This window comes from Rhineura floridana, chromosome 11 (assembly GCF_030035675.1).
Source record: "Rhineura floridana isolate rRhiFlo1 chromosome 11, rRhiFlo1.hap2, whole genome shotgun sequence".
Lineage (NCBI taxonomy): Eukaryota > Metazoa > Chordata > Lepidosauria > Squamata > Rhineuridae > Rhineura > Rhineura floridana.
The window spans coordinates 19,106,878-19,134,803 of NC_084490.1; the positions used below are offsets into that span (position 1 = coordinate 19,106,878).

General features: G+C 46.5%; 1 protein-coding gene and 1 pseudogene across 9 annotated transcripts in view; one reads left to right on the forward strand and one right to left on the reverse strand.

Annotated features, from left to right (window-relative positions):
• Positions 1–119: 119 nt before the first annotated feature.
• LOC133367512 (3-beta-hydroxysteroid sulfotransferase-like) lies at positions 120–15,945 on the forward strand (annotated as a pseudogene).
• A 3,145-nt stretch (positions 15,946–19,090) lies between these two features.
• NTN5 (netrin 5) overlaps positions 19,091–27,926 on the reverse strand; it is a 58,545-nt gene continuing 49,709 nt past the window's right edge. For all 9 annotated transcript variants that reach the window (XM_061590451.1, XM_061590450.1, XM_061590449.1 and 6 more), the window contains 6 exons: positions 26,474–27,458; positions 25,434–25,622; positions 24,209–24,358; positions 21,463–21,516; positions 20,600–20,680; positions 19,091–19,611 (listed from right to left, as the gene is read on the reverse strand). In XM_061590451.1, the coding sequence (XP_061446435.1) occupies positions 19,283–19,611; positions 20,600–20,680; positions 21,463–21,516; positions 24,209–24,358; positions 25,434–25,622; positions 26,474–27,404 (1,734 nt within the window). In that variant the 5' untranslated portion in view covers positions 27,405–27,458 and the 3' untranslated portion in view covers positions 19,091–19,282. The remainder of the gene's footprint in view (positions 19,612–20,599; positions 20,681–21,462; positions 21,517–24,208; positions 24,359–25,433; positions 25,623–26,473; positions 27,459–27,926) is intronic.

Genomic DNA, 27,926 nt, shown 5'->3' on the forward strand with positions numbered 1-27,926 from the left:
CCCCCCGCTTTCTTTCTCTAGCTCTCTTGCCTCCTCCACCCCTCCATCTTCCTCCCACCCCCTCTCCAGGGGATATCCCCCCGCTCCCCTCCTCTCACAATGTTGATTAGATTGGGAAGATGGAGACTGCGTGTGGTGACGAGGGAGGAGAGGGCAGAGGGGCGTCGAGGGTATTGCCAGCTGGGCTATCACCCCCCCAGCTGGACATCTAACGCGAGACCCTCTCCCCCCACCCCGCGACTCCTCCCTTCCTCTTCCCCCCCTCCAAAGAAGGGGATCAGGGAGGAGCTGAGCTGTGGGACTCCTTGCGACGTGGCTTGTGGTGGTGGCGGCGCTGGCGGCTATGGAGGGTCAGTGAGGCAGGAGAGGATGTGGAGGCAGCCGGGAATGGCGGGATGAGATCTTTGGAGTCCCTAACTTAACTTCTTTCTCTCTCCCTCCTCCCCCCCCCGCTTGCTCTCCTCTCTTTCTCTTCTCTTCTGACCCCCACTTTCCAGCTCTGCCTTGATTACTTGAGCCCCCGCTTCACCTCGTTTTCCCACCTTCTCTTGTTCACCTGTCTCTCTCCCCCCCTTCTTCCACCCTCTCTTCCTCCCCGCTCCTGCTCGGTCGCCCCCTCTTGTCCGCCGTCTACCCTTCTAGCTATCCCGTTTTGCTCTCCGCTCCTTTCCTCCCCTTCCTCCTCCTTTTGGGCTTATCTCCTCCCTCTTTTTCTTTTTTTGGTATTTCCCTGTCCTGAACTCTCCCCTCCCTCTACCTCTCTCTTATTCCTCCCTTCCCTGCTTTCCCCTGCATCTCACAACCTCGGCTTCCTCCTCCCCCCCCTTCTAAAATGCACAGATCTTCTCTCTCACTTTCCCTTCCCCGCTCCCAAGGGACCCAAAGAGATGCAATTGAGGGAGAGCGAGAGAGGAGGGGTGAGAGACGTTTTAAGGTGGATCCGGAAGAAACCGCGAGTTCTCAGAAAGGGGGGGTAGTGCTCGGCTCGCACGCATGGATGCAACCAGATAGCATCTGCCTGGCCCGCGATATCCGTAGCCTGATCGGTTCACACATTCAGTTTCACTGTTCCCATTTGGCCACACACAGGAAATAGAACCACAGGTTAGGGCGGTGTTGTTGTTGATGATGATGATGTAGCTTGCTTGAAATTGTCTCCATGGATCTGTCTGGTTTGCACACTATAATTCAGCAGCTGGAAAGCCTTGGGCCAAATTTAGCCCTAGGGAGGAACTGCTGGTTCCCTCCCAGGCCCCTCCCGCCTGCTAGCTCAGTGTTCTTCAACCTTAGGCCCCCAGATGTTGTTGAACTACAACCCCTGTCACCCCCAGCCAGCTTAGCCAATGATCAGAGATGATGGGAGTTGTAGTCCAGCAACATCTGGAGATGCAAGATTGAAGAACCGTGTGCTAGTTGACAACCTAGAACAGCTTCCCTAACCTGGTGCCACAAGTCCAAAACTCCTGCATGGCACCAGGGGGGAGAAGGCTGACCTAAAGGCAAAACAGGTATGGAGAAAGTGGAAGCTGGTGCCACAGAAGTTGCTGGCAGGCCCACATGTGAAGAGAGAGGGCGAGCTGCTGGCTTACTGCTTCCCATTCTTTTCTGAGCAGTGGCAACTGGTGGCTCCATGTCAGTGAGGCCCACTCCGGGTTTTAATCAACACTTTCCAGGAGCTGTCGGAGGTGCTGAGGTGAGAACCGTGGACAGCTCCTAGAAAGTTCAGACTAAAATGTGGAGCAGATTCTGATGCCCCGCTGACATGAAGCCACCATCCATCACTGCTTCTCAAAATTTGTTTTAAATTTTTTTTAATTGTGTTTTTAAATTTTTTTGTGTGTTTTAAAATTTGTATATTTGTTTTTAATGTTTTTAATTGCTGTAAACCGCCCAGAGAGCTTTGGCTATGGGGCGGTATAGAAATGTAATAAATAAATAATAAATAAATAAAATGGTCCACTGGGAAATTTAGCTTATAGGCAAGGTACTCTCCCCATTACACATCTGCACTGTGGAGAACATTGGAACACCAGCAGCTGCTTTATACAGCCAGACCATTCGGTCTATCTATCTCAGTATTGCCCATTAGCAGCAGTTTTCCAGGGCTTCAAGCAGGGGATATTTCCAGCCCTTCCTGAAGATGCCAGAGATTGAACCTGGGAGCTTCTGTGTGTGAAACAGGTGCTCTGCCACTGAGCTGTGGGTGACCAGGCTTTGAGAAACCACTCTCCAGCAGAACTTGTTAGCCGTGGAAGACTAAAGTGCAAGCAGCTCCAGCAGTTTAAAAGACTGGGTGCATGCCTAGATTATCCCACTAGCATTTTTAAGTATGACCCGTGAATCACTAGGAAAAATATAGGTGAAGTAGGTTCTGGAGGGACAAACTTGTTCTACATGTGCATGTTTCTTATGAAGATGGCAAGCTGCTGTGGGGGACAAATCGTTTTCTAGGAACTGGGGCATTTGATTTGCCCATGCTTGCCCCCTCCCTATACATAAAAACATAAGAGTCCTGCTGGGTCAGAGCAGTTCAACACCCATCCGTTTCCCACATTGGCTAATCAGATGCTCCAGAGAAGGCCACAAGCAGGGTGTGAGGACAACAGCCTGTCGCTTTACCTATATGGTGAATAAAATGGTCAGGCATGCAAACTACTTTGTGTGCCTCCTTCAAGGGAGCTGCAGAGAGTGGCAACATGAGAGTGCGCCTTCTCCGTGGTAGCTCCCCACTTATGGAATGCTGTCCCCAGGAAGGTACACTTGGCACCAACATTATCTATTTTTAGGTACCAGGCAAAAACATTTCTCCCAGGGGTTTGGCTCCCAATTTTGGAGGGCTTTTGGAGGGCTCAATGTTATAACCTCTCTTAGAGGGTGGGTTTGTTCCACCGCTGTTATATTTCTTTGTTTTAAAACTTTTTATTTTGTACTGGTTTTAACTTTTTTATCTGTTGGGTTCACTTTTGTGAAGAAAACTGACTAACAAATTTAATTAACAAATAAAAAACAGAGAAACACTGCACGAACAAAACAAAATCAGCTGTGTGACATTATACCACAAAATCAATAGCCTTAGGGATGTTAGGAACATGGGAAGTGGTCTTATACATTGAGAGTCAGATTGCTGGCCCATCTAGCTCAGTATTGCCCACACTGCCTAGCAGCAAGCTCTCCAGGGTTTCAGAGAGGGGACATTCCCAGCTCTACCACTAGGGTTGCCAGGTTCAGGCCTGAGACTGATCCTGTATCTTTAGGAGAAGAGAAAGTCAGCCAAGTGCAGGTGTTCATACAACACCGCAATGAGAAAAACCACAAGGTGGAATTCTCTCTCCTCCCTCCACAACTTTTAAAGATACAAAAGACCTCTTGGAGGCTGGGTCTGGCAGCCAAGAGGCCTTCTGTATCTTTAAAAGTTGTGCAGGGGGAAGGGAGAGTTCCACCTTGTGGTTTTTCCCATTATAGTGTTGCAAGAACACCTGCACTTGGCTGACTTTCTCTTCTCCTAAAGATACAGGGTCAGTCTCAGGCCCTGAACCTGGCAACCCTAATTACATCAGATGCATGAAGTGCAATGCTCGATTGACACATGAATGTAAAGGAGGGGGAATGATCAAGTTGGAGTTGAATGGCAAAGGAATATAAAAAGTACAGTCTTTGAACATTCAGTTAGAGGCTGAATCAAGGCCAACCCTACCATTAGGCAGAGTGGGGCAACTACCATAGTTGGCAGATATTAGGAGGCAGTGGAGGCATCTCTGCTGTTTCTCCCAAGCATGCCCTACCCCAGCCATTCCCCTCCATTTGAGGTCAGAGTGTGTGTTGCACATGGCCTGTTCTGCATCTTCTAAACTAGTCTGCTGCCTTCATGTGAATGAAGGTTGCTCCCTTCACTAGATACTAGGGGAAAGTGTGCATAAAAATGAATATATGAGTGAAAATAACATGCAAAAAGGCATGATGTGATGAGAAATGGCTTGCAAAAATGAGTACCTTCGTCAAAACTGCCTACAAAAATGTGCTTATTCACACTAAAATGGTGGAGAATTTTCATGAGGATTTTTTAAAAATCCACAGATTGCTGCAGAAATGTAGAAAACTGAATTTTAGCATTAGAAAAGCGAGAAGCTGGGAGAACCGATTTTGACAGATCTTTCCATCCCTGGTGGGTGGGGGTGGTGAGCAAGCATCTTGTCCTTTGCCTCAGGCAGCAAAATGCCTTAGGCTGGTCCTGAATTGAACATACACAAAATAAGCACAGTGATTCTGCAACAGGAAAGAACTTAGCAAAGCAGAGTAAATCAACATCTCTAGGGGGTGTCATGAAACCATTGTCTCTGTTGAGACCCAAGTGAGTAGAGTTGAACTTCTTGATTTATTTTATTTTATTGTAATTCAGCAGTTTCTCTCTAGAGCCCTCCTTTGAAGTCCCTTTGTTCAAGGATGGCTGCCTTTAGATTAGTGTCATTGTGTCCTGGTAGACTGAATTGTCCCCCTCCTGGGTTTCTGAATATTGCCATTTCTGATGTCAGATTAATGTCAATTTATTCTATTCACGGGGGGTTGCCTGTTTGCAGAAGGGCACTGCTGGCAGATGATAGCATATTTCACATTGGAAGAAGAGCAGGTGAATAAGCCTTTGGCTTCACAGCTGACATTATTCAGCCTAGCAGTAGTAACTAACTAGTAGTGTTGCTTGAATAGATATGGGGACAGAAATGGTGCCTGAATCTGCTTCAAGGTGTGGTCCCTGTGCCTGTGTTATGTGGCCTGTCGTTCCCAGTGAGCAGCTGATTTAGGTTAGGGAGTTGTTTGTAAGAAATCTGCGGTGGTAACTTTGATCTCAGACCCAAGAAGCAATACATTTTCCCCACATTAATTGATTCCAAAGGAAATATGTGTAGGTAAGGCACAACAATAGTCCACAGGGAGAATGGGGAATTAGAGAAAGCACTTGGGGGGTTGTTAGGCAGATGCTGAGGCACTTCCCTACCACTTCAGTTTATATGGGAACTTCATAGTATGGGGATTGCTTAGCGATCACATAGATATTGGACCACATTTATTTTCTGTTGCTCCAGAGCAGAGATGGGGAAATCTCTGGCCTCCAGATGATGCTGGACTACAACTCCCATCATCCCTGACCATTGGCCATGCTGGATGGGGCTGATGGGATTTGGCGTCCAACAGCATCTAGAGGGCTGTGGATTTTCCACCCCTGCTCCAAACAGTAATAAGAATACATTTATGAATTGCTTCTCATGAGGCATCCCAAAGTGATTTTACAATATATATAAAATAGTTAAATATATAAAGCCAGTTAAAACAATTCCAGATATAAAACTATTTAAAAAACAATTATAAATATAACATCAGTTTAAAACGGCAACAGCAATCAATTCAAATCCAATACAGACATCAGCTTGGATAAAGATCTCAATTTAGAAGGCTTGTTGAAAGAGGAATGTCTTGAGCAGGCACCAGAAATGACAGCAGAGAAGGCACCTGCTTGATAAGGTGTGGAAGGGAGTTGGAACGGGAAGGCACTGCCATATTAATGACCTGATTCCAACATTGTGCAGAAGGCTTCTCCTGGTAGGATGGTATCTGCAGGATGCCCTCTCCTGCAGAACACAGTAACCAGTTGGGGATGTAGGGGATGAAGCGATCTCTTAGATATCCTGGTCCCAAGCTGTGTAAGGCTTCATACGTCAGTACCAGCACCTTGAACCTAGCCCAGTAGCTTATTGGCAGGCAAACTACAAGAAAAAGGATGTAGACTACATTAGGAAGTTCCTGGCAATACGAGCAGTTCAACGACAGTGGAGCGGACTGCCTCAGAAGGTGGTGGACTCTGTTAGAGTTTTTGAAGCAGTCAATGTATGTCAGGGATGCGAAGTAGTGGATTGTCTTTATTGGCAGGAGGCTGGACTAGTTGACCTTTGAGGCACCTTCCAAATCTATACTTCTTCAGTTCCTCCAGGGTAGGATTATGGCAGCGGCAGGAGGGTAAAGACAGCAATGCCCCCACCAAGCTAAGGTAGCTTCCCAATAGGTTGGTGGTCCTGTAGGGCTCCTCTAAGCCTCCAAGTCTGGGACCGGGAGAATTGAGGATTGCCAGGCTCCTAGCAATTGTTTGCATCTCTTTAGGAAGACCAGCCTTCCACACCAATAACCAAGGAGGCTCATAACCCCTATCCAATTGCCCGTGTGGCAATGAAGCGTCTGATACCGACTGGCCGAAGTGCTGTGATGCCACCAGCATTCCAGCAGCTCAGGAAGCAAGGCTGTCAGCAGCAGAATGTCTGCAGTTCTGTTTTAATGAGATAAAGAAAATCTGTAGTGTAAAGCATGGGACTAAAACCTCAAGCTGTGTAGAAATTCAGAGAAACTGCAGGCAGGCTGAAGGAAGAAGGTGGAGTAGCAGGCAGTGTGTTGAGAATTGTCAGTCTGCAAGGAAGGTGGAGGACACCAATGAAGTAGGTGAAGCTTTTCCATGCCAGGAAGAACACCTGTTAAAGGTGGCAACTCTCAAACCTGGAAGCAGAGTAGTGGTGGTTGTCATCGCTGGGATCTGAATATTGGTTTGAACCAAACAGCTATTTTATATATATTTTTTAAAAAATTGCTGCAGGCTTCAAGTAATTATATAAGCCAGCCACTGCCAACCTAGTACCCTCCATCAGCATGGGGCCGATGGCAGTGTAGTGAAAAAACAGCTGGAGGGCACCAGGTTGGCAATGGCTGCTTTAGGGTGAACCGTGACTTCACCTGGATCTCAGTTAGACTCCCTCCCTTTCCTGGCTCTGTATCTTCTCATCCTGGCAAGTGGCCAACAGCGTAAGATCCCCAGCCAAGCTTGTAACTGGCCGGCTGGTACCTCTTCTACTAGAAAAGAAGACGGCCCGAGGGCATCTCTGCGGTGCCACCTTAACAGCAAAGGCTCCCCCGGCAAGGAGGCAAAGCTTGCAAGTTTATTCAAAGGGAAGTCCCTCCCAGTGCTGCCCTCCTTGGATTGGTTATCGCAAAATCAGGACTCCTGGGTCCATTGGGAATGAAGTGAAATTTAGTAGGTTATGAAAAGGGAAGAGCTGAGAGCTCACAGAGTTCGCGATGCTCTGGGAAGGGAACTGGGCTTGATTGGTTAGAGAGGAAGGGAAAAGGGGGATGAGAAGTAGCACTGCTTAGGTGGATTTTTCTTGAGAAAATAATTATATCCAAGGGGATAAAAAATGGGGTGGAGAAGAGACCCCCTGAGAGAGCCAGGATTCAGAAAGAGGAGCAGGACTCCTGGGTTTTGTGAAAGTCAGGCAGGATGAGTGCTCTTATAGGCTAAAGGAAAAATGGGCAGGGTTGCCAACTTTTTTTCTGGCAAGGTTCCTATGGCTTTAGCAGCTGCATAACAAGCAGAAATCCACATCTCCACAAAAGGGGGGAGGGGGAGGAAGAAGCATCTCTTGAATTGTTCCATATATTGTGCAGCAATTAAAGGGACAGGAATCCTACCCAGAGAAGGGGGGAGTGGCTGTGGGGAGCAAGAATCCTAGGTTTTCTTGTAGAGGAGTGGATGCAGCAAGTAGCAGTGGTAGAGGCGGAGGCATGAATTAGCTAGATTGGTTTGGGATGGCAGGTACCAGCCATATGCAATTCACATGATTACACTTGATTTTGTGTTGTTCGGTTATGTAGTAGTTGATGACTCTCAGCTGAATGCATGAACACTCTCCATTGGACTGGATCAAACATAATGTTAAACCATGGTTTAGCATTACAAGAATACGCTCAAACTCGTCCCCCCCAATGGCGCATCCTATGCACTCTCCCTCTTCCACCAGCATAGAGATTGGAAGCTTCCACTTTCTGTTTCAGATTAACCATAGTGGAGTGTGCCATCTGAACTCTAAACGATGATTAATCTTTATTATGATTAAGGAGGAACATGAAAGCTGTCTGAAGAGTCACCATGCATAAGATGGAGCATGCTTGTTCTCTGTTGCTCTAGAGGGCAGGACCAGAAGGGAAGCAGATTTCAGCTAAAAGATGGGGTAGTCTTCATAAGGTTTCAACAGTGGAGTATGACACCTTGGGACATGTGGTGGGCTCTCCACTGGAGGAATTTAAGGGAAGCCTGGACTGTTCTTTCCAACTCTATACTTCTCATTAATCTGTGGTACCTTGTTCACATATGTGCCAGTCAGTTTTAACCCAGAAAGACAGAAATCAATAGCTCTGAGTTCCCTAGTCAGGTGAGAAAGCCCAGGAAATTGGATTTAGGGTTGCCAACTTTGCTCGTGCCCCAGTTCCCCTGCCTTTAACAGCCACTTACTTGATTGACAGATGTTAGCAGGCAGTTGTTACTTGCTGTGCCCTTGAACATCTTCCCCTGCCAATCTCTCTGACCAATCTGTTGTAAAATACACAGAATCACTCTAGGTCTTTTCTCCTGATCAGTTGGCAACCTTGAGTTTGACTGGTGAATGGGAGCTAAGACTCCTGGATCCTCTGGTAGAATAAAGTGGGTTTGTATGTTTTTACATTAAAAAAACACATATAAATTCTGTGAGTTAAAACTCTGGTAGTAAGAAGGTAGCATTGAAGAATGAATGAAAGAACATAAGAGCCTTGCTGGATCAGGCCAAAGGCACATCTAGTCCAGCATCCAACCAGATACCTATGGGAAATCCACAAACAGGACCTGAGCGCAACAGCACTCTCCCCACCTGTGATCCCCAGCTACTGGTGTTCAGAGACAAACCGCCACGACAGAGGAAACAGAAGCTAACCATCAGGGTTAGTAGCCATGGATAGCCTTATCTTCCGTGAATTTGTCTAATCCTCTTTTAAAGGCATCTGAGTTGGTGGCCACCGTTGCCTCTTGTGGTAGGAAATTCCATAGCTTAACTATGTGCTGTGTAAAAAAGTACTTTCTTTTAAATGTAAATGTACTGCCTTCAAGTCGATTCCTATGAATAGGGTTTTCATGAGTCTGAGAGGCAGTGACTGGCCCAAGGTCACCCAGTGAGCTTCATGGCTATGTGGGGATTCGAACCCTGGTCTCTCAGGTCGTAGTCCAACACCTTAACCACTACACCGCACTGGCTCTCTTTTGACTGTCCTGAATGTTCCAACATTCATTGAATGCCCCTGAGGTTTAGCTTTATGAGAGAAGCACAAAACATTTCTCTATCCACTTTCTCCATACCTGCATAATTTGAAACACTTCTGTCATGTCGCCTACCTTTTCTCTAAAGGTAGTAACCAAATATTGCAACCTTCCTCACAGGGGAGTCGCTCCACCCTCTTGATCATTCTGGTTGCCCTTTTCTGAACCTTTTCCAGCCAGTCAGTGCTCCAGCTGTGTGGCAACTGTAGCCTTCCTTTGCAGGAGATGCAGCAATGCTTCACCTGTTGAATTTCTGCATGCCATATTTGTTAACAAGGCACAATACCTGTCAGGAGAAAAAGAGGGCACCCCTGCAAAGGCACTTCCAGCTTCCCTTGAAAGAAAGATGCTCTCCATCTGATGCTTTAGTTCAGTGGTGGGAAACCTCAGACTCCAGGGCTGAGTCCAGTCCTCACTTTCCGTTCCTTGAACCACTCCCCAAGCTGGAATATGTCCTTGAACTCTGATCATGCCTCTTGCATACCCGGATGGAGGACAGAGACAGGTGCATGACTAGGGTTGCCAGGTTCAATCCCTGAGACTGATCCTGTATCTTTAGGAGGTCAGCCAAGTGCAGGTGTTCTGGAAACCCTGTAATGGGAAAAAACACAAGGTGGAATTCTCCCTTCACCTTGCACAACTTTTAAAGATACTAAAGACCTCTTGGTTGCCAGACCCAGCCTCCAAGAGGTCTTTTGTATCTTTAACAGTTTTGCAGGGGGGAGGGAGAATTCCACCTTGTGGTTTTCCCCATTACAGGGTTGCAAGAACACCTGCACTTGGCTGACTTTCTTTTCTCCTAAAGATACAGGATCAGTCTCAGGGACTGAACCTGGCAACCCTATGCGTGACAGTGTTCTTCAACCTTGGGTCCCCCGAGGCTGATGGACCACAACTCCTATCATTCCTGACCGTTGAAGATGTATGCTGTCTGGGGATGATGGAAGTTGTTGTAGCCCAACAACATCTGGGGCCCGAAGGTTGAAGAACAGCGGTGAAGAAGGTAGCCTGCTATACAAAGAGTTAACATTTACATTTGTTGCTCTGTCCACTTTTTCCTCTGGCCCAACCCACCCCTTCTATGTCGGGAGGCTGCCCAGATCAGACGGCTGCCTTCAGACTGACAAAGGTTCCCCACCCCTGATTCAGTTGGAAGCAGGACTCCTAGCTTCACTAATAAAAGTTTTCCAGAAGAGGAACAGAAAGTCAGAATTAGGTTGCATACACGCCGTATATGACTTTCTCCAAAAAATCCTGGGAAATGTAGTTTGTTAACGGTGGCAGGAATTGTAGCTCTGAAAGAGGGTAAACTACAGTTCCCAGGATTCTTTGGGGGAAGCCATGTGCTTTAAATGTATGGTACATACACAGCCTTAATTCCTTTGAAGGGGAGAGCAGGGCAATCGGTTGCTGGTCTAGGGAACAGGTGGGTTGTGGGCAGAGTCCCAATACAATCATGCAGGGATTCTTCTACTGCAAAGAAAAACAACTGAGCAAAACAACAAACATTCTTTGTCATTGACTAGGAAGGAAGCTGGTGGCAAAGTGCTGTCTCAGCTTTCCATCATGTATCTGGGTTTTTATTTTACCTTTGTGAGGCAGGGAGATTGCCTATATAGAGATGCGACCTTGATTTTGCTATGCTGCTTCCCTCCACAGAGAGCAACGTTTCCTTTTGTGTAACCTGGTTAGGTAGTGGCCTGGATATTTTCCCCCTCAGCACAGATCACACTACAAAGAGCCAGGAAACAAGGAAGCCAAGGGGGCAAAAGAAAAAAAAGCAGGTGGTTCTACTGGGGATCTCCGACTGTGGAAGGGGAGAAGGACAGAGTACTTAATTTTCTCCTATTGGAGAAGCAAAGGGATAGGCAAACAGAGAAGCCTAGAGAATTAGAAACTGTAATCTCCCTTTCCCCACCTTTGACAGTTATCCTAACTCATTCATTTCATTGGCGATCACTGGTGGCCGAGTAAGATTGTCTTCCAAGATAAGGACTTTGCTTGGAAAATGCCTGTGCGTTAATTTGTTTTATGTGGGGAGATCGGCGCACAACGATCAACACACTATCTTGACAGAAAAAGGGTTTGATCCAATGGCATGGATACCACAACGATTGGAAGTCTTTTATCTGCTGCAGCCTTCATCCACCTTCACAGCTGTTGTAAAGTACACATTGTTATCCTCCGCCTGTTCTGCCATTGAGGACTTTCTTGGATCATTCTTTGTCTGGTTCCTCTCCCTTGTCCTTACCGCCATGGGTGACCCTGCTGGGAGTACATGACTCCCCACGGTATCGCTCACAGGGTTCATTGGAACACGCAAGCCCACTCACCACTACAAGGTGATGATCCAGCGAGGATCCTAACTGTTAAATATTCAGAGTGGATGCCCCTCATTCCTATTGCAGAAGATATTCTTCTCCACTCCCAAGTCAGCACTCAGCTTCCAGTTCAAGCTCAGTTTTAGGTTAATAAAGCAACGTATAAACTGGAATGTTAAGGATAGACCTCAGTCCAAGTTTAAACATTCAGCTTCTAGTTCAGTTTTAGAAACTAGGGGGTGAACACTTCCAGACTGATGCTGTTTTTGGGTGGGATTTAATCACATGCCAGCCAACTGGAACTCTTAGGCAACAAACCTGCTCCCCCACAAAAAAAAGAAGTCTTATTGCAGTAAGAAAGTGACAGGAAAACACAGTGGAAAACGTGGGAGAACATTTGCTTGAGGCAATGTCATCTAACCCACCCACAAACAATTCAGGATGAATGCTCTATAATAAACAGATCCTCTGGCAGTAACCTGTAAGTTTACGAAAAAGGTATTTGAGGGAGGTTTTATAGGAAATCAGACTCTTGCATTTCCAGAGGAATTCTAAATCACCAACTCTTCTCCACCCCCCAGGCAAAAATTCCCATTCCCAGGGGCCTAAAATGAAATAAATCCCTCTGTTAAGTTTATACTCATTGGAATTTGAGGGAGCTTGGGTACCTGAGCCACACCCCCATGTGGTTGTTAAGCAAGACTCTCTTAACCAAATGGGCTACAGCAGTATCAGGCCTGGGGGGGCTATACACTTAGAGCAGGCAGACACAAGGAGCCCCCAGCTAATGACACATCAAGGTTAACAAGCAACAGGGGGAAAGTCAGAGCAAGCAACTCTCTTGCTTCTGTGGGCACTTGCACAGCCTTGGCCAGCTCCAAGAGTCCCTGCTGAGACAACCACTGGAGATGTCATCTCTACAAGTAGCTAGAGCCAACTGAAGCCTTGTGTAGGGGCTGACCAGACCTAGAGAGTAGCAGGTTCCATCCTTCTTGGGTTCTCTGGCTGGCTGGTTCAAGGGTCCTTCTCTTATTTCATAGCCTTTGGCCATTCTGCAGGGAACTCCCTCCTCGAGTTGGAGGATAGTGTCAGAGCTGTTTGAGGGCCCTGGAGCAGGTATTGGCGCTCCTTTCTTGCTCCCCACCCCAGGAAGTACCTTGAACCTCATCCTCAGTCAGACTCCTCCACTGTGTGATCTCTGAGCTGTGGATCATGATGCTGCTTTATTGACTTTACAAATCACAAGCTTCCCAAGTAAATAAGCTCAATAAATAACATTAGAGGTTTTGGAGACAGAAAGCCATCAGGGCCTTGTATGTTCTGAAGTTTAAACCTGATTCATACATAAATTTGCATCTCTCTTGTTAACTCTTTTCTTGCCTTCTGGAAGGCCATGGCCAGACGAGTCGCACATGCCATAGTATGGTGGAATAACCCTTCCTGCTCCTGTGCATAGCAAAGTGAGCATTCGGTATGGACCTTCTAGGTGCAAGATAGCAATGTCTTCAACCTCACATACCCCAAATCCAGTGAGCCTCTTGAGCATAGCGCCTCCACCTCCCCAGAGTTTCTGGACCAACAAAATGTAGTTATTTATGCATTTTTTTACCCTACTCTTTCAGTTTGTGTCTAGAAGATAATTGAAGCACAGCCGATGCTCTTTCCACAGGCCCCGTGTTAAGGCTGCTTCTTACTTTGAACAACTGTGGAGCAGACAGAAATTCAACAGGTGCAACTTTTTTAAAAAAAAAACAGTATATGTTGAACTGTGCTGTATGTCAAGGTGTTACAGGGACAGAAGACTGGCCAGGAAACAGGAGAGGTGAATGTCTGAGCTTCTCGAAAGGACCACAGCCTTAACATCTCTATATTTAATCTCAAATTATTCCATGCTGCTCCTGCCTTTTAAAAAACGTCTGCTTCTGTTTCTCCCAGTTCTCTTTGGCTGCAGATGTCCTCCATGGGTCCCTTAGAGCAAGGCCAAGATAATGTGTTTTCTCTCATCTTTTCCTAGGAACCACTTGGATGCAAAAAAATTGTCACCCTGATCCACAGCAATGGGGATCCCACTCTCTCACACTCTGTACCCTCCTGGAAATGGGGGCCCTGGATTGAACAGATCAAAGCAGCTGAATACCTGGAGAAGCAAACTTGCCCTCTTCTCATAACCTCTCATTTACCAGCAGCAATCTTTCCAGAATCCTTCTTCACCTCACAGGCTAAGGTGGTTCTAGGAGTTGGGGGAGAGCTATGCTAGTCGGGCGGTATAAAAATCTAACAAACAAACAAACAAACAAACAAACAAATAAATAAATAAATAAATAAATAAATAAGAGAGGGTGTGGTACCACTGTCAATGCTCGGGAACCAATCAGCGCATGGGGTGGGGCACAGAGCCTCTTGTATTGCACTGATTGGCAAGAGGGCACAATAGAGGTTGTGGTTTCCCCAACCCCTTGGGAAGGGAGGTGTTTGCATCACTTCGTGCCTCCCTAGGAGAGGTGGCCTCGCAATGTGAGGAAGAACCATTGGCACAGAGTTATTCCAACACCTAACTATGTGTTCTTCCAGGCCATTTACACTGTCCGTTATCCCCAAGGATGTCTGTGTATCACTCTTTTATTACACCAAGATGTCCTCTTTTCTGGAATGCAAGGAGGATTTGGGGAAATTAATTGAGATGTTTTCCATGGGGAAAAGTATGAGAGCACATGGGTTTTCTGGGAACGGCAATGGGATCTAGTTGTCCATAGCAGGAGGTGTCAATGTCAGATGTTGTCCATAGGCTGTGGCCTTCCCCCTCTTCAGTCTCACATGGTGTCCCATATTTGCTTCCCATTTACACCCTCAGTCCTTTTAGCCAGTTCACTCTTTCCATAGTTTATATTATTTTTCAACTGAAAATTGTCAGTTGTCTTGATTCCCTAGTAAGCCTCAGTGCATACAGGCAGTGGAAGATTCAATCAGTGAATCTGATTGGTCTGTTCTCACTTTCAGCCCATCAAGTCTGCTTGACCCCGAACCAATTAAATCAAGGGTGGCTAATCAGTTTAGACCCTTAGCCAACCCTCCAAGGGCCACTTGCCAGTGGTGGGTGTGGTCAAAAATGGGTGTGGTGTAACCAGCCCACACACGTGCGCATGCACACACGTGCACACACATATAGCCCCTGTGTGCAGCTGACCTGAGTAGGTCAGCTGTGGCAAGGGGTATCACCCTCTTCCCATTCATCAAATTATTGATCTGGTGCCAAAGAAGGGGGTGATTTACATCCCTATGAGGGCACTGTGCTTTCATAAACTGTGCTTATTAAATTCTGGCATCAGATCATATAAAGTGTCCGTTCTGTATATGATGCTATTATGTACATAGGTATTAAATCTGCTCTTAACAATTTGCTTTGGCTGATAAGCAGTTAAAAATAGGTTCAGTTAGATCAGTCTTTCCTCCTGCAACCTGGTGCTCCCCAGATGTTTTGGACTACAACTCCAATCAGCCTCAGGAATGATGGGGGTTGTATTCCAAAATATTTAGAGGGTCCCAGGTTGCAGAAGGCTGAATTTGCACCTTTCAGTCTCTCTCGTTCACTCCTTGCCATATATAAATGAATCTTCAGTTGAAATTGTGGTTCCTGGTATACAAGACTGTATACAGTTACAGCACAATCTGATGTATGTTTAGTCAGACATAAATCTCATTGAGGTCAATAGTACTTACACTGTGTGCAGGACTGCAGCCTTAACATCTTTATATTTCATCTTAAATTATTCTGTGCTGCTGCTACTTTGTAAAATATTTTTTGCTTCTCTATTTCCCCAGTTCTCTTTGGCTCCTGGTTTGATAATGTCAAGGGCTGGTTGTCTTACAGGAACTGGGAAAACTTTCTCCTTCTGACCTATGATGAATTGCTGAAGGTGAATGGCTTTAACAAATATTTCTTTTGGTCTTCAATCCCTGCTGCCCCAGCTCAGATCCATAAGCCATTCTAGCTTAATAGGAGACCCTGGCAGTCCAGATCCAACCCAGGGTATCCCATCTTCCCAGGACCTACAGGGCAATGTTCTCCACATCTGCCAATTCCTGGGCAAGGACTTAGATGCGCCTGCTGTTGACTCTGTTGGGGAGAATGCCTCCTTTGAGACCATGAAGGGCAACAAAATGGTGAATTACAGCCTTGTTCCTGATGATATGAACCAAAAGATCAGTCCCTTCCTCAGGAAAGGTAAAATGAAAGCTGGGGGGAAAGTGCTTTGGGGAGTGTCTGCAATTCAGTGTTCTTTGAGGGGGTGGTACTCTCACATAAGATTTCTCCCTTCCCCTCATATCCCCCCCCCCCGGGCAGGAATTTCTGGAAACTGGAAAAACCATTTCACTCCAGAACAGAGTGCTGCATCCCATCATATCTACCAAGAAAAGATGAAAGATGCAGGCATCAAATTTCCCTGGAATGAACTCCAAAGTTAAATCCAACAGGGACTGTGAGATTTTGGAGAGGGAAATAGTAGTGCAGCATTACCCCTGTTCTAACCTCCTTATACACCAGCATTTGTTTTGAGAACCAGCCTACTCTAACACAAAAGTACCATTCTCTTCTCACATAATACAGGAATCCCAGCTGTCACCGCTATTTCAGATCCCAGGGCAGGTGTATGCTGTGAGCAATTAACAGTAGGAGCTCTTAATTCACTGTCATACAAAGCAGAGAGCCAGCTTATCCAATGGGCAGAATGAAGCTTTTCTAGGACTGTATTTTATCAGGCTGCAGTGGTGGTGATGTGTGTTTGAGGGCTCCACCACAAAATAAAATGTTTCTTGCATTTGGAAAACTAGCCTTTCAAGGAGAAAGGTCTGGCCTTGCCTTTTGCCTCACATGATAGGGTTTTTTTTCATGCAGTGGGTTTCACAGTGGAATAAATGGAAGCCAAGAATTATCTTCTATTCTATTGCTGCTATGTATCATTCTGTGCCTCTCTTTTTTTACCATAGGTCATTTATTTTGACCAGTTTTGTCTGCCTTTCTTATTGCAGATTTGTTTTGTTTGTTTTCAGCACTGCTGGTTATCTTTCCTCCCCGAACTAATAAAACAGTAATAACTATCCTGACTATCCTCTAGGTGGCGTTGTTGCTTTAGACATAGCAAGGGGAATTGGGAACTATCAGATTGTTGGTTGTATCGTCTGTACTACGCCAACAAAAAAGTATTTTGAAATGGCTTTTGACTGCCGTGGTTTCCTTCAAGGAACTCTGGAAGCTGAATCTTTTCCTTCTCTGTCACAGATCACAAGCCCTTTTCTGTGTAAGAAAGCTATGTCAGTTAAATAAGTTTATACACTGGAGTTTTATAACTACCCTAGCAATGCAATCCTGTGTAAGTCTCTTCAGATGCAAGTCCAACTGCATTAATTGGGACTTCTTCACATGTAGGGATGGGATCCGTTGGCTGGTGCCAGTTCAAAAGCATGCCATCAGCATAACAGGCTGGTATCGATTCAAGTTCATTCTTTGTCTGCTAGCTGCAGCTTTTACCAATCCGTTCCCCTCACAAAAATATTAATATTGGTAATTTTAAAGGAAATATCAGTAAATGAAAGGAAATATCATTCTTAATATCAATATTTAAGAGGTGGGTTTTTTTTAAAAAAAATCCATTTTCAAAAATAGCTGTGGAAAATCACTACATAAAAATCCAATCCACAACAACAGAGAATAAGTGAATTAATGGAAAATTCAATACCAAACCAAAATTAGGTGGAATTCTAGCACATCTAGCTAGCCCAAAATGAGATTATAACTGACCTCCAGCTAGAGCAGGTGTGGAGAACCTTTGCCTGCTGGGGCTGATGAGAGTTGTAGTTCAGCAAAATATAGAGAGCCAAAGGTGCTCCATACCTGAGCTAGAGTATTTATGTGACTCTAGGCCCCTGAGGGCTTGTAGTCCTCTGAGGGAACCAATATTGGAAAAATGCCATCTAAAAAAACCATACATCTCTGACTGTGTATTGCTAATCCAAGTTGGGAACAATCTGCATGAAACGGAACTTTTAGTCCTTGGTTTTTCCTGTCTTCCCTCCTCCATGTACACCATATTGATCAAGAGTGAGGCTTTGCTTTGTGAAAATATATTTCATGTCATTCTGTGTCAAGTACAACACAGCTCCAAGGTCCTGGGTCACCTGGAGACTTGCCAGACTTTTGGGCCCTGACAGAGGCAATGCCACAGTGTCTCATTGCCCTTGTAGTCATGGGGAATTGCTGAAGAAATAAATAAACACACACACACACCCTTTCAGTTTGCAACCTGGACAACTACTACATCTGCCTCTCCCTGTTCCACAACCGCCTTCTGTTTCATTTAAGCCTGTTTATCTCATTCCTTGCTTCTATCTCCCACGGCCAGATTTGACAACCTGCTGGTACCCAAATATTTTTCACTGGCACAGTCTACCAAGGGAAGTCCCACTCTCTCAGTCAATGTCCCTCAGTCTCCAAATGGTACTTTCCCCTCTACCAACAGACAGACCAGTCTATTCCCAGTCCATGTCAAGTTCATGTTAATTCATAAGTTCTGTTTCATCTTCATTTCCACATTTATCTGCATTAAAAACAAAACAAGAAACTAGGGGCTCTGTCCCTGCGTGCTTTTGCACCAACCCCACCACCTTACCCCAGGAACTGGAAGCCAAGGCACCCTCAACCCACCATGCTAAACTCTCCAGCGGCTCGCAGCATTGCTGTGCGGCCACCATCGCCTCATTCTTCTCACTGATGTTAGTCTCTTCCCCAGGTCACCAAGGCCCCTTTCCCCCTCTCCCACATCGCCAAGCCCCCCCCCCGGCCTTCTCCCATAGAGGAAAAGGGAACCAGAGGAGTGAGGCGAGCAACAGAGGCAAGCCACACAGAAAGGACAGGCAGCACAGGCCTGGGCAGCTCTGCAGCAACCTTCCTGCTCTCCTCCTCCTCACCTTTACCTGTTGCTCCATGGCTCAACCAGGCTGTGCTCGCTCTGCACCTAGTCTCACCTCCTCGCCTGCTCACCCACCCTCCTTCCTCTCTCTCTTCCTCTTTCCTTGGTTCCCACCCTCAATCACTTTGTTTGGCCTTGGCGGCAGCAGCACAACTCAATGCTTCTTAAGGAGCTGCCCCAGCGTGTGGGCAGCTCACTCAGGCCACTGCCTGCTTGATCTCCCGCTTTCCACCTGGTCTTGCCTCCCTGCCTGCCCCCCCTTTCCTTGCTCGCTGGCTGCCACCACCATGTCCCTGCAGGAAGAAGGCTGTCACATGACTATAGTGATGATTTACAAAAATATTATATAGATCAAAAATTACTGCCTAGATTTGTATTTAAATACATCTTTTCTCCCAATGTACATATTTCTACAAGTATTTTATCCTGTGTATATTTTTTTGAGCTGAGAACTGTATTATAAAATTTGGACAAAGTGTGTCCAAAGGATAGTTATGTTCCAACCCACACATGAGTCCGAAAGGTGCAGCTCAGGTCAGTTTGCATCACAATTCACAGGAACTGAATTTTTCAACCATCCCTACTTTTCTCACAGGCCCTTTGGGAGGTTAAAGAAGATAAGGATGGCTAGATGCACTCAGAACTAACATTTAAAAATCCAAATGGTCGTCATTCTATTTTGAGACTGTTGTTTTACACACAATAAGAGTTTCCCTTATGCTCTGAAACAGCAGTTTGGGCCTGTAGATTGGGGATTATCTCAACATGTACAGATTACACATTTGGCTCATTCCCTCACTCTGTTTCCTTCAGCCCACTGCCCCTGCTGTGCTGGCTCAGCTGACCCTACATTTTCCACGTCTGCTTTGCTGCTGGAAACTGCGCAGTTTATGTGCCCATGCGTCCCTCCAGAGCAGGGCCAGGCTGTTTTTGTCAAGGATTAACCGGGCAGGGTCGGGCGACTCTTCATCGTTGCCGATAACCAGGTAAGATTTGCCAACTTGGAGGTGGAGGCACTGGCACACCAAATCCTGCTCAGGTACCCAGAGTGGCTGTTCGCCTCGCCGAATGGGCACTCGACGCTGGTGGTAGACGGTGAGGACAGAGGCAGTAAACTGCCACCACGTACCAGACTTCTCCACAGCCAACAGCTGTGCACGGAGAACTGCCATTGCATGTGAAGGTGACGTAAAAAGAAAGAAATGGCAATCAGGGAGTTGTAATGAACTGTTATATCTGGTCTATGACATCAGATCCTGGAGCCATGACATCAGGCACTTAGGAAGCTGCCTTATCCTGAGTCAGACAGTTGGTCCATCTAGATCAGTGCTGTCTACACTAACTGGCAGAGGCTCTCCAGGTTTTCAGGCAAGGGACAATGGAGATCAGTGGAGACTGGTGGCTTCTATGTCAGCGGGGAATCCGGAGTGGGTTCAGTGCCCCACTGACTTCAGATCCACCAGTCTCCACTGCTAGAGTTGTCAGGGATCAAATCTGGGATGTTCTGTCTGCAATAGCAGATGCTCTGCTCCTGAGCTATGGCCTTTCACTCCCTTTGCATGTTGTTTTGTTCTTCCCTTCCTAGAAGCAGGAGTATCTGCTGGGCTCATTTTTAAGATTATGTGTCATTTCTGGGTGCGTCATCCCTTGCTAAATAAATACTTCCCAGAAAGCTTGTGCTTCCAGCTATGATGAATGGATGGTGGGAACTATGACATCACTTCCTGAATGAACAAGCCTGCACATCTCACCTCAGATCTTCCCTTAAAGGTGGGATTATCTAGTGTATCCCATTTCAAAGCGAACATATTTTCTTAAGCTGAGGTTGTTCATGGCACCTGGGCTTTCTGGCAGGGTGTTTTCTTGGTTTTTTTATTTTGTTTTTGGAGGGATGTGGGGGAAAGGAAGGTCTGTGATAGATGTGGAGAACCTTTGGCCCTCCAGATGTGGCTGAACTGCAACTCCCATAATTCTTGGCCATTGGCCTAGCTTCCTGAGGCTGCTGGGCGTTGTAGTTCAGCCACATCTGGAGGACTAAAGGTTCCAGAAATCTGGTCTATGACATCACTTCCAGGTTTGGTAATGCTACTTCACACAGCAAGGTTAGAGGCAGAGAGCTGAGATGGCACTTTAGGGACGCAGAGGTGAATTACCATAATCCTTCTTGCAGTAGTTCCTCAGGTTCATGTGGACACGTCCTCGTGGTGGCTTACAGTGGGTCTGGCACTCAGTACCTGATGAATGCATAAGGTTAGACTGGGGTAACATCCTCCTCCTTCACCCTCCCAAATCAACACTTTTCTAGGCCCAGAAAATAAGATTTATAGCAACACCAGTAATAATCTCTTCCTGGTCGATGGATCCTGCCTGCCTGATAGAAACATTGGAAGTTACCTTAGACTGTTGGTCCATTTAGCTCAGTATTTTCTTCACTGCCTGGCAGCAGCTGTACAGCGTTTCAGACAGGAGTCTTTCTAAGCCCTACTTGGAATCACCAGGGATTGAACCTGGAACTTTCTGCATGCAAATCAAGTGCTCTGCCCCAATCTACAGCCCTTCCTAAAGAAAGAGAGTAGTGGCTCATGTAGAGAATGCAGACATTGATCTTGCTACCTCACCCATATTAAACAAACACAAAACAGCCAAGGCAGGCAAAGTCTTTTCTTGTCAACCTTTGATAAGCAGTAAAGGCCTTTTATAAGCTTGTTTTCAAAGCCAGAGCTCAGCTTTGGAAGATGTCCAGTAATGGTATGATCATAGAATCATAGTTGGAAGGGGCTTATAAGGCCATTGAGTCCAACCCCCTGCTCAATGCAGGAAATGTCTTTGTCACTGAGTAACTACAGCCAGTCTCCAAATTTTTCTGCTGAAGGGGAGAGGGCTGCTAGGTCCAAGAGTATGGTTGTTCTGTTTTTTAGGGAGAATTAAGCCTCAGTGCCTTGTTCTAAAAACAAGCTCATTGCTCTCTTTCAAAAGACAAAATACTGCTTGCCACCCCAGTTCCCTCCCTTCTCACCTGCATTCCATTCCTGTGGGGGAGCAGCTGTCGTTGTCATCACTTCCTGGATCCCTAAGAGATAGAAGATGCAAAGTAACTATTTTCTTTTTTCTTTTTTTTAAATAAAGAAATATCTTCAACATGAAGAGAGAAAATCTCAGGTCTCAATAAATGGATTCATATTAAGTATAGCTGCACAACTTTTTTTGCATCAGTTATTGTGCTTTTGCTTCTAGAACAGTGAAGATCTGCCCTCTTATCACTCACAGAGGCTGTGTACACACCATACTTTCAAATCACATGACTTCTCCCAAAGAATCATGGGAACTGTAATTTACCTCTCAGAGCTACAGTTCCTAGCACCCTTAACAAACTATAGCTCCCAGGTGTCTTTGTGAGGAAGCCACATGCTTTAAATGCTTGGTGTGTGTACAGCCAGATCTTCATCAGCTCTACTCTGGCTTCTCTGATTTCACTGGATGACATCAACGTCCCCTCCTCCCATCCCAAACCGATTTTGACCATCCCTGATATTACATGAGACTGATCTCCTCCAGAGATTTTTTTTTTTGGTTTAGTAATGAATCCCCTCAATTAAGTTGAATGGGGCTGCTGGAAAGCCAGAGCCCGCTGTCTTGCATGCTTCACATCAGTTCCACCACAGACAGGATTTTTACACTACCTATGAAGTTATTTCCTGATATAGCATCCCTTGCCGAAAGATGAACGAGCAAGGGTTTGCTGGAACACATGTTCTTCCACAGCCATGACCTCATTTCCTGTTTTAGCAACTACTTGGAGGCAGAACCTCTCGAAGTGCCTTCTCATTCCAGGATAGTGATAGACATGTTAGCAGGAGGGGCCTGTAATTTGCCATCAATAGCAGGATATTATTCTTATATAGTGCATTAGTAGCAAAGTGACTTAAGAACAACATAAAATACAAACAGGTAAAATCAATTAAAAGCTTTTCCTTTTAAATACAATACAAAATTCCTAACATTCTCAACTAACAATACCTTCCCCACTAAAAGAAGGGCAGCACTTTAGAAACTATCAGTGGAGGCTGGTCCATTAGGGTACCAACCTCAGTCTACCCTTAGCCAGCCATCACCTGCTTGCCTTCTTACCACCAGTCCAGGGGGTGGCACTGCCTGCCAGTTTCCTTCTTTGTCTCAGGGTTTCCCTTGTAGAACTCAGCAGGAAGGAGGATGGGACAAAATTAGATTTGGCGCTGCCTGTCGTTGACTCTGGCTCCACCTACTGTTGGTCTCTCTGCCTTCCATCCTACCACTCCCAATGGGCACCAGCCACCACTGGGCTAACCTAACCACAAAAAGGCTGGATAAATAAAAATGTCTTAGCCTGACACCTAAAAACTGGCAATGATGGTCCCAGGTATGTTTCCCTGGGGACAGCATTTAACAAATGGGGGAGGGGGAGGGGATACCACTCTTTGTTTTTTGTCCCTGATATATTACCACCCTGAGGGAAATATGGCTAAATTATGACGGTTTTAATAAAGAAAGGGATATCCTGATATTGCCTTGATACTATATTGAAGAGAAGTGAGGCACTGGCGGCAGATGTCTTGATATTTTTTAAAAATGCATGACTTCCTTTTCACTGTACTGAAAACCATGGTTGTATTCACCTAATTTTTACTCAGCATAGAGCCATTGAAATTAATGGACCTAAGCAAGTAATGGTCAAGAATTTCATTGGCTCTGCTCTGAGTAAAAGTTAGTTGAATACAACCCCATATGCAGATGGGCACATCCAGACATCGGGCACAAGGCCCCAAGATGTAGTGATGGCCACTAGCTTAGAGGAGTGGGAACTGCAATTTTTTGTTGCAGTGTGGAGTGCATAGCTTTCCGGTCAGTCATCCAGTCATGCCCTCCTCTAGGATACTCCATTCTGTTTCTCCCTCCCACGCAGTTTTCAGATTGTTTTAATTTGATTTGATCTGATAAAATATAGTGACTGGCTGAAGCTCACTCAGTGGTCTTCCTTCCTGTGTGGAGATTTCAATCCAGGGTTTGCTGGTCTTAACCTGACGTTCTAACTATTATGCTGACTCTCTTGGTGGGGCACACAGTAGGAGAGAATTGTGATCTTTGTGCCTTGCTTACGAGCTTCCCTGTAAGAAATAGGTGGACTTACCACATTCTTACATCCTATTGAGACACAGGTAGTGGTGGTCAGTGCCCATTGTGCCTGGTAAGGCAGAAGGCAGGGAGACCAACACTAGGTGGAGCCAGAACCAATGACAGAGCCAACTCATTCTCTTTTTCTCCCACCCTCTTCCTTGCTGAATTCTACAAGAGAAACAGTGAGAGGAAGGAAGAGGAGGAAGCTGACAGGCAGTGCTACCCTCTGGGCTATTTGTCAGTAAGAAAGAAGGCAGGTGAGGATTGGCTGAGGGGCAGACTGAGGTTCGTGTTGAAGGACTCCATTTGCACCAATGGACCAGCCTCTGTTGGATACATGTCCTACAGAAGGTGTGGGGAACTTTCCAGATGTTGCCTAGCTACAATTCCCTTCAGCCCCAGCAAGCATAGCCAATGGCCAGGGATGAAGGGAGTTGCAGCTCAGCAACATCTGGAGGACCAAAGGTTCCCTACACCTGTGCAGTAGCTTCTGGTGCCTTTAACCAACACACAGAAATTAAGCAGTGCTCAGATGTGCACTATAGCCTCCTGGGTAGACCCATCATGAAAGGTTGATTCTGAGTAGGGTTCAAGAAAGGGGCCACGCTTACAGATGCACGGGGCATGGGCGCTGCGGCTTTGCTGGAAACCCTGAGCACAGCGGTTGCAGGTGAGGCCGGTGACTCCGTTCTTGCACTGGCACTGCCCTGTTGTCTGGTTGCAAATGGCACCAACCGCTCCAATGGGATGACACTGGCAATCTGGGAAAGAAACAGAGCAGAGGTTATTGGGTTAGGAATACGCTGTCAGCTTCTCCAAAACAGATCTGCAATTCCCAGAGTTCTCCGGGAAGAGAGATAAACCACTCTGAGAACTGCAGCTCTGTGAAGAGAATAGGGGTCTCCTAACAACTTTCAGCACCCTTAACAAACTTCAGTTCCCAGAATCCTTTGATGGAAGCCATGACTGTTTAAAGTGGCATGATACTGCTTTAAAAATATAGTGCAGATTGGGCTTAGGTTGTGCTCAAGCGAGGAGCAAATGGAAGTAGGGGAGCTGCCATAGGGACCACCCACTACAACATCACCACACACATGACCTGCCCACGCCCAAAAAATGTGTTCACGCTTCCACACCAATGGTGATTGCAGAAGTATAGCAGGTTATTTTTTACCGAACAGATTTTCCACAGTAAGACTTAAAAGTAAAAACAAAATGGCACTGACATTATGTGTGGACAGTGCAAAAAATGTGCGTGTGTGAGTAGCATCAATTCCACCATGAAGCTCCATCCAGAAGCACCATAACTCTCATTGCAACTCCCTACTCCTAAGTGTGAGAATTCTAGGGGGCCAGGAGATTAAAATTCCCAGAACCCTCACATATATACACATTTTCCAGAATTTATGGCAGGGACGGACAAATAAATCAATTTAAAGGTTGTTGGGTGGCTGTGCCTTTCTCCTCTTTTACTTCTCTCATGCCCTGGCCTATGGGGCATTTAGAGGGCCAAGCCCATCTGAAAAGAAATGGACTGCCTTCAAGTCGATCCCAACTTATGGTGACCCTATGAATAGGGTTTTCATGATAAGCGGTATTCAGAGGGGGTTTACTGTTGTCTCCCTCTGACGCTGAGAGGCAGTGACTGGCCCAAGGTCACCCAGTGAGCTTCATGGCTGTGTGGGCATTCGAACCCTGGTCTCCCAGGTCGTAGTCCAACACCTTAACCACCACACCACTATGTCCAATCACTTTGTTGCAGGGTTCAGTAAAATAGAAAGCTACAATGATTCCATCGGTGTGTTTCCATAGCAACGCCATGTTGGCCTAACTCACCTTTACAGGCCTTGCTGCTGATCATGGGCCGGTTGAGGTCGCGTTTGAAGCCCGGCAGGCAGTACTGACAGTGGCGCCCTGCTGTATGGTGGCGACAGTTCAAGCAGATCCCCCCACTTCGGCGCCCTGAGAGTTCAAAGAGTTCCATGCTGAACCGGCAGCGGTGGGAATGAAGATTGCAGTCACAAGCTGAGGATGCAGAAAGGAGTCAAGTCAGCTCTGCCAGTTCTCCTCCAACCCTGGAGAAATCTCTCCCCCTCCCACAACCTCCAACATTCTTCCTTGGAGTCCCTTACCTCTGTAGTTCTCCCCCGCCCCCTAGTTCCTAAACTTCTCTTTGAACCGAGACCGGCCCTGCTAATAGTCAGGGTACATAAGACCTTGGATTATGCTAATGTTTGTCTGCACCAGTAAAAAAGTCCCAACGCTCTAAACAAGGAGTGGGGAACCTTTTTCAGCCTGAGGGCCACATCCCTTACAGGCAATCTTCCAGGGGCCACATGCCACTGGTGAGGAGGACCAGAAGCAAAAGTGGGCAGAACAACTATTATTAATTTACCTTTCTATAGTAGGCTTGTTTCTCCACATGCTCACTTATCCCTTTCTGTCTTCTAGCCAGACAAGCAAGAGGCATTATAAGAGATCAAGGAGACATTCTAGCCAGGCAAAAACTCTCAAGGAGGATGCAGAGGAGGGCTGGTGAGGGGAGTGGGTGTGGCCTGGAGAAAGTCCCAGGGGCCAGATAGAGAGGACTGGAGGGGAAGCATTTGGCCCTCAGGCCTAAGGTTCCCCATCCCTGCTCTAAATAACAAGCAAGGCTGATTTTGTGATGGTAGTAAGAATGTGAACATATCCATGTTCTAGCACCCAAACCTAAATCTTGGAAGTGGTGGACCAAGGAGACTTGGACTCAGGAAGGCCATTTCCCTCAGGTTATAATCCCTAATTATGCAGAGTAACTAAATAGCTTGGCTCAGCCTTGCCGTGTGAACACACACTAATCCTCTGCCTCGCATTCTCAGTCCCTCCCTCCATCTCACCCACACACTCATGCACATCTTTGGGTGTTGCCCGTTGCCAGGGCCTGTCCCAGTAGAAAGCTTTGCAGGTGTCGCATTCAGGCCCAGCTGTGTTGTGGCGACAGTCACATTGGGGCGCCCCTCCATCTTTCCCTGCCGTGCAGCGTGATGCATGTCCATTGCATTTGCACCTGCCCCCAACCTGCAGCTCAGCCACTCCGTACGATGCCTCCTTCCTTCGCAACCCCAGCGTCTGTGTCGGGTGCATATGGTCAAACGACACGCGGAGGTCAGTAGCTGTCACCCAGTCTTGGAGCACAGGACTGTACTCAAACATCCTGGCCGAGGGGCGGCCTGCTAGAGGCATGAAAGCTACCAGTCCCCCGGCTAGAGGCTTGGGGGCAGTTTGGGCTTCAAGACAAGCTGCCTCATGTTCCATGGCCTTCGTGATGATGGTGGTTGGTGGCAAATGGTAACGCCGCCGGCAGTGGGTAGAAAAGAACTGAAAGGGCACCCAACTGCGGCCGTAATCCATAGACTTGTAAATAGCCAGGGATTCTGGCCGTGGGGAGCAGAATCGGAGAGCCACATACAGAACTTCCACTCGGCGTCCTAGAGCCAAAGTAAGTGTGGCATTGGCTGCAGGCTGGGACCACCAACAAGTGGCGCTACCCTCGGCATCAGTGAGATACTCTGGCAAGTGGACATTTTCCTTGCAGCGTTGGCAGAATTTTGAAGCTGGGTCGGTCGAATCCCGGAAAGCACAGAGTCGCCCCGGAGGATTGCCACACGTGCTGGATGCCTCCACCAGGCGCCCTGAGGCCAGTTCGGAGAGCTCAGGGAGGCAGTAGTGTGGATGTCGATTGCCATCGTAGCACGGATCGTGAGGATCGGAAGCCAGGCCCAGAAGAAACGGGAGGAAAACTGCAAAGCCCCATGGGAAGTGAAGCATCTCTGGGGGGGCAGGAAGGAATGAGCTAGGAGTCAAAAGCTAACTATACATCACCTGGAAAAGAAGGAAGGAAATAATTCATGTAATAGGGCTGCTGGCAGTCATGGAAGGAGAAAGGGTCACAACAATCTCCCTCTGCCCACTTCCTGTCAATGTATGGAGTTCAGCACAAGACCTTTTCAGGGTTTCTGGGCAAATAAATTAACCCAGCAACAAGTAAAATTAAAAAATCAATCTGATTTCCACAATTAGTTTCTAATCAGTTAGTTAGTCCTTTATATGTTGTTGTTGTTATTCAATTTATTACCCGACCTTCATCTGCAGGTCCCAGGTGGGCTACAACAGTTTAAAATTCAATGTTTAAAACAATTAAAACAGATTACAAAAACAGGAATAGGGTGGGTCCTGAACAACCAGGTAAAAAGTGTTCCCTTGATTGTCCAACAGGAAGGAAAATTTAAAGGTCAAGAACAAGACTAGAAGGAGGGACCAGGAGGAGTTCACACCTTTTGGTATCCTCTT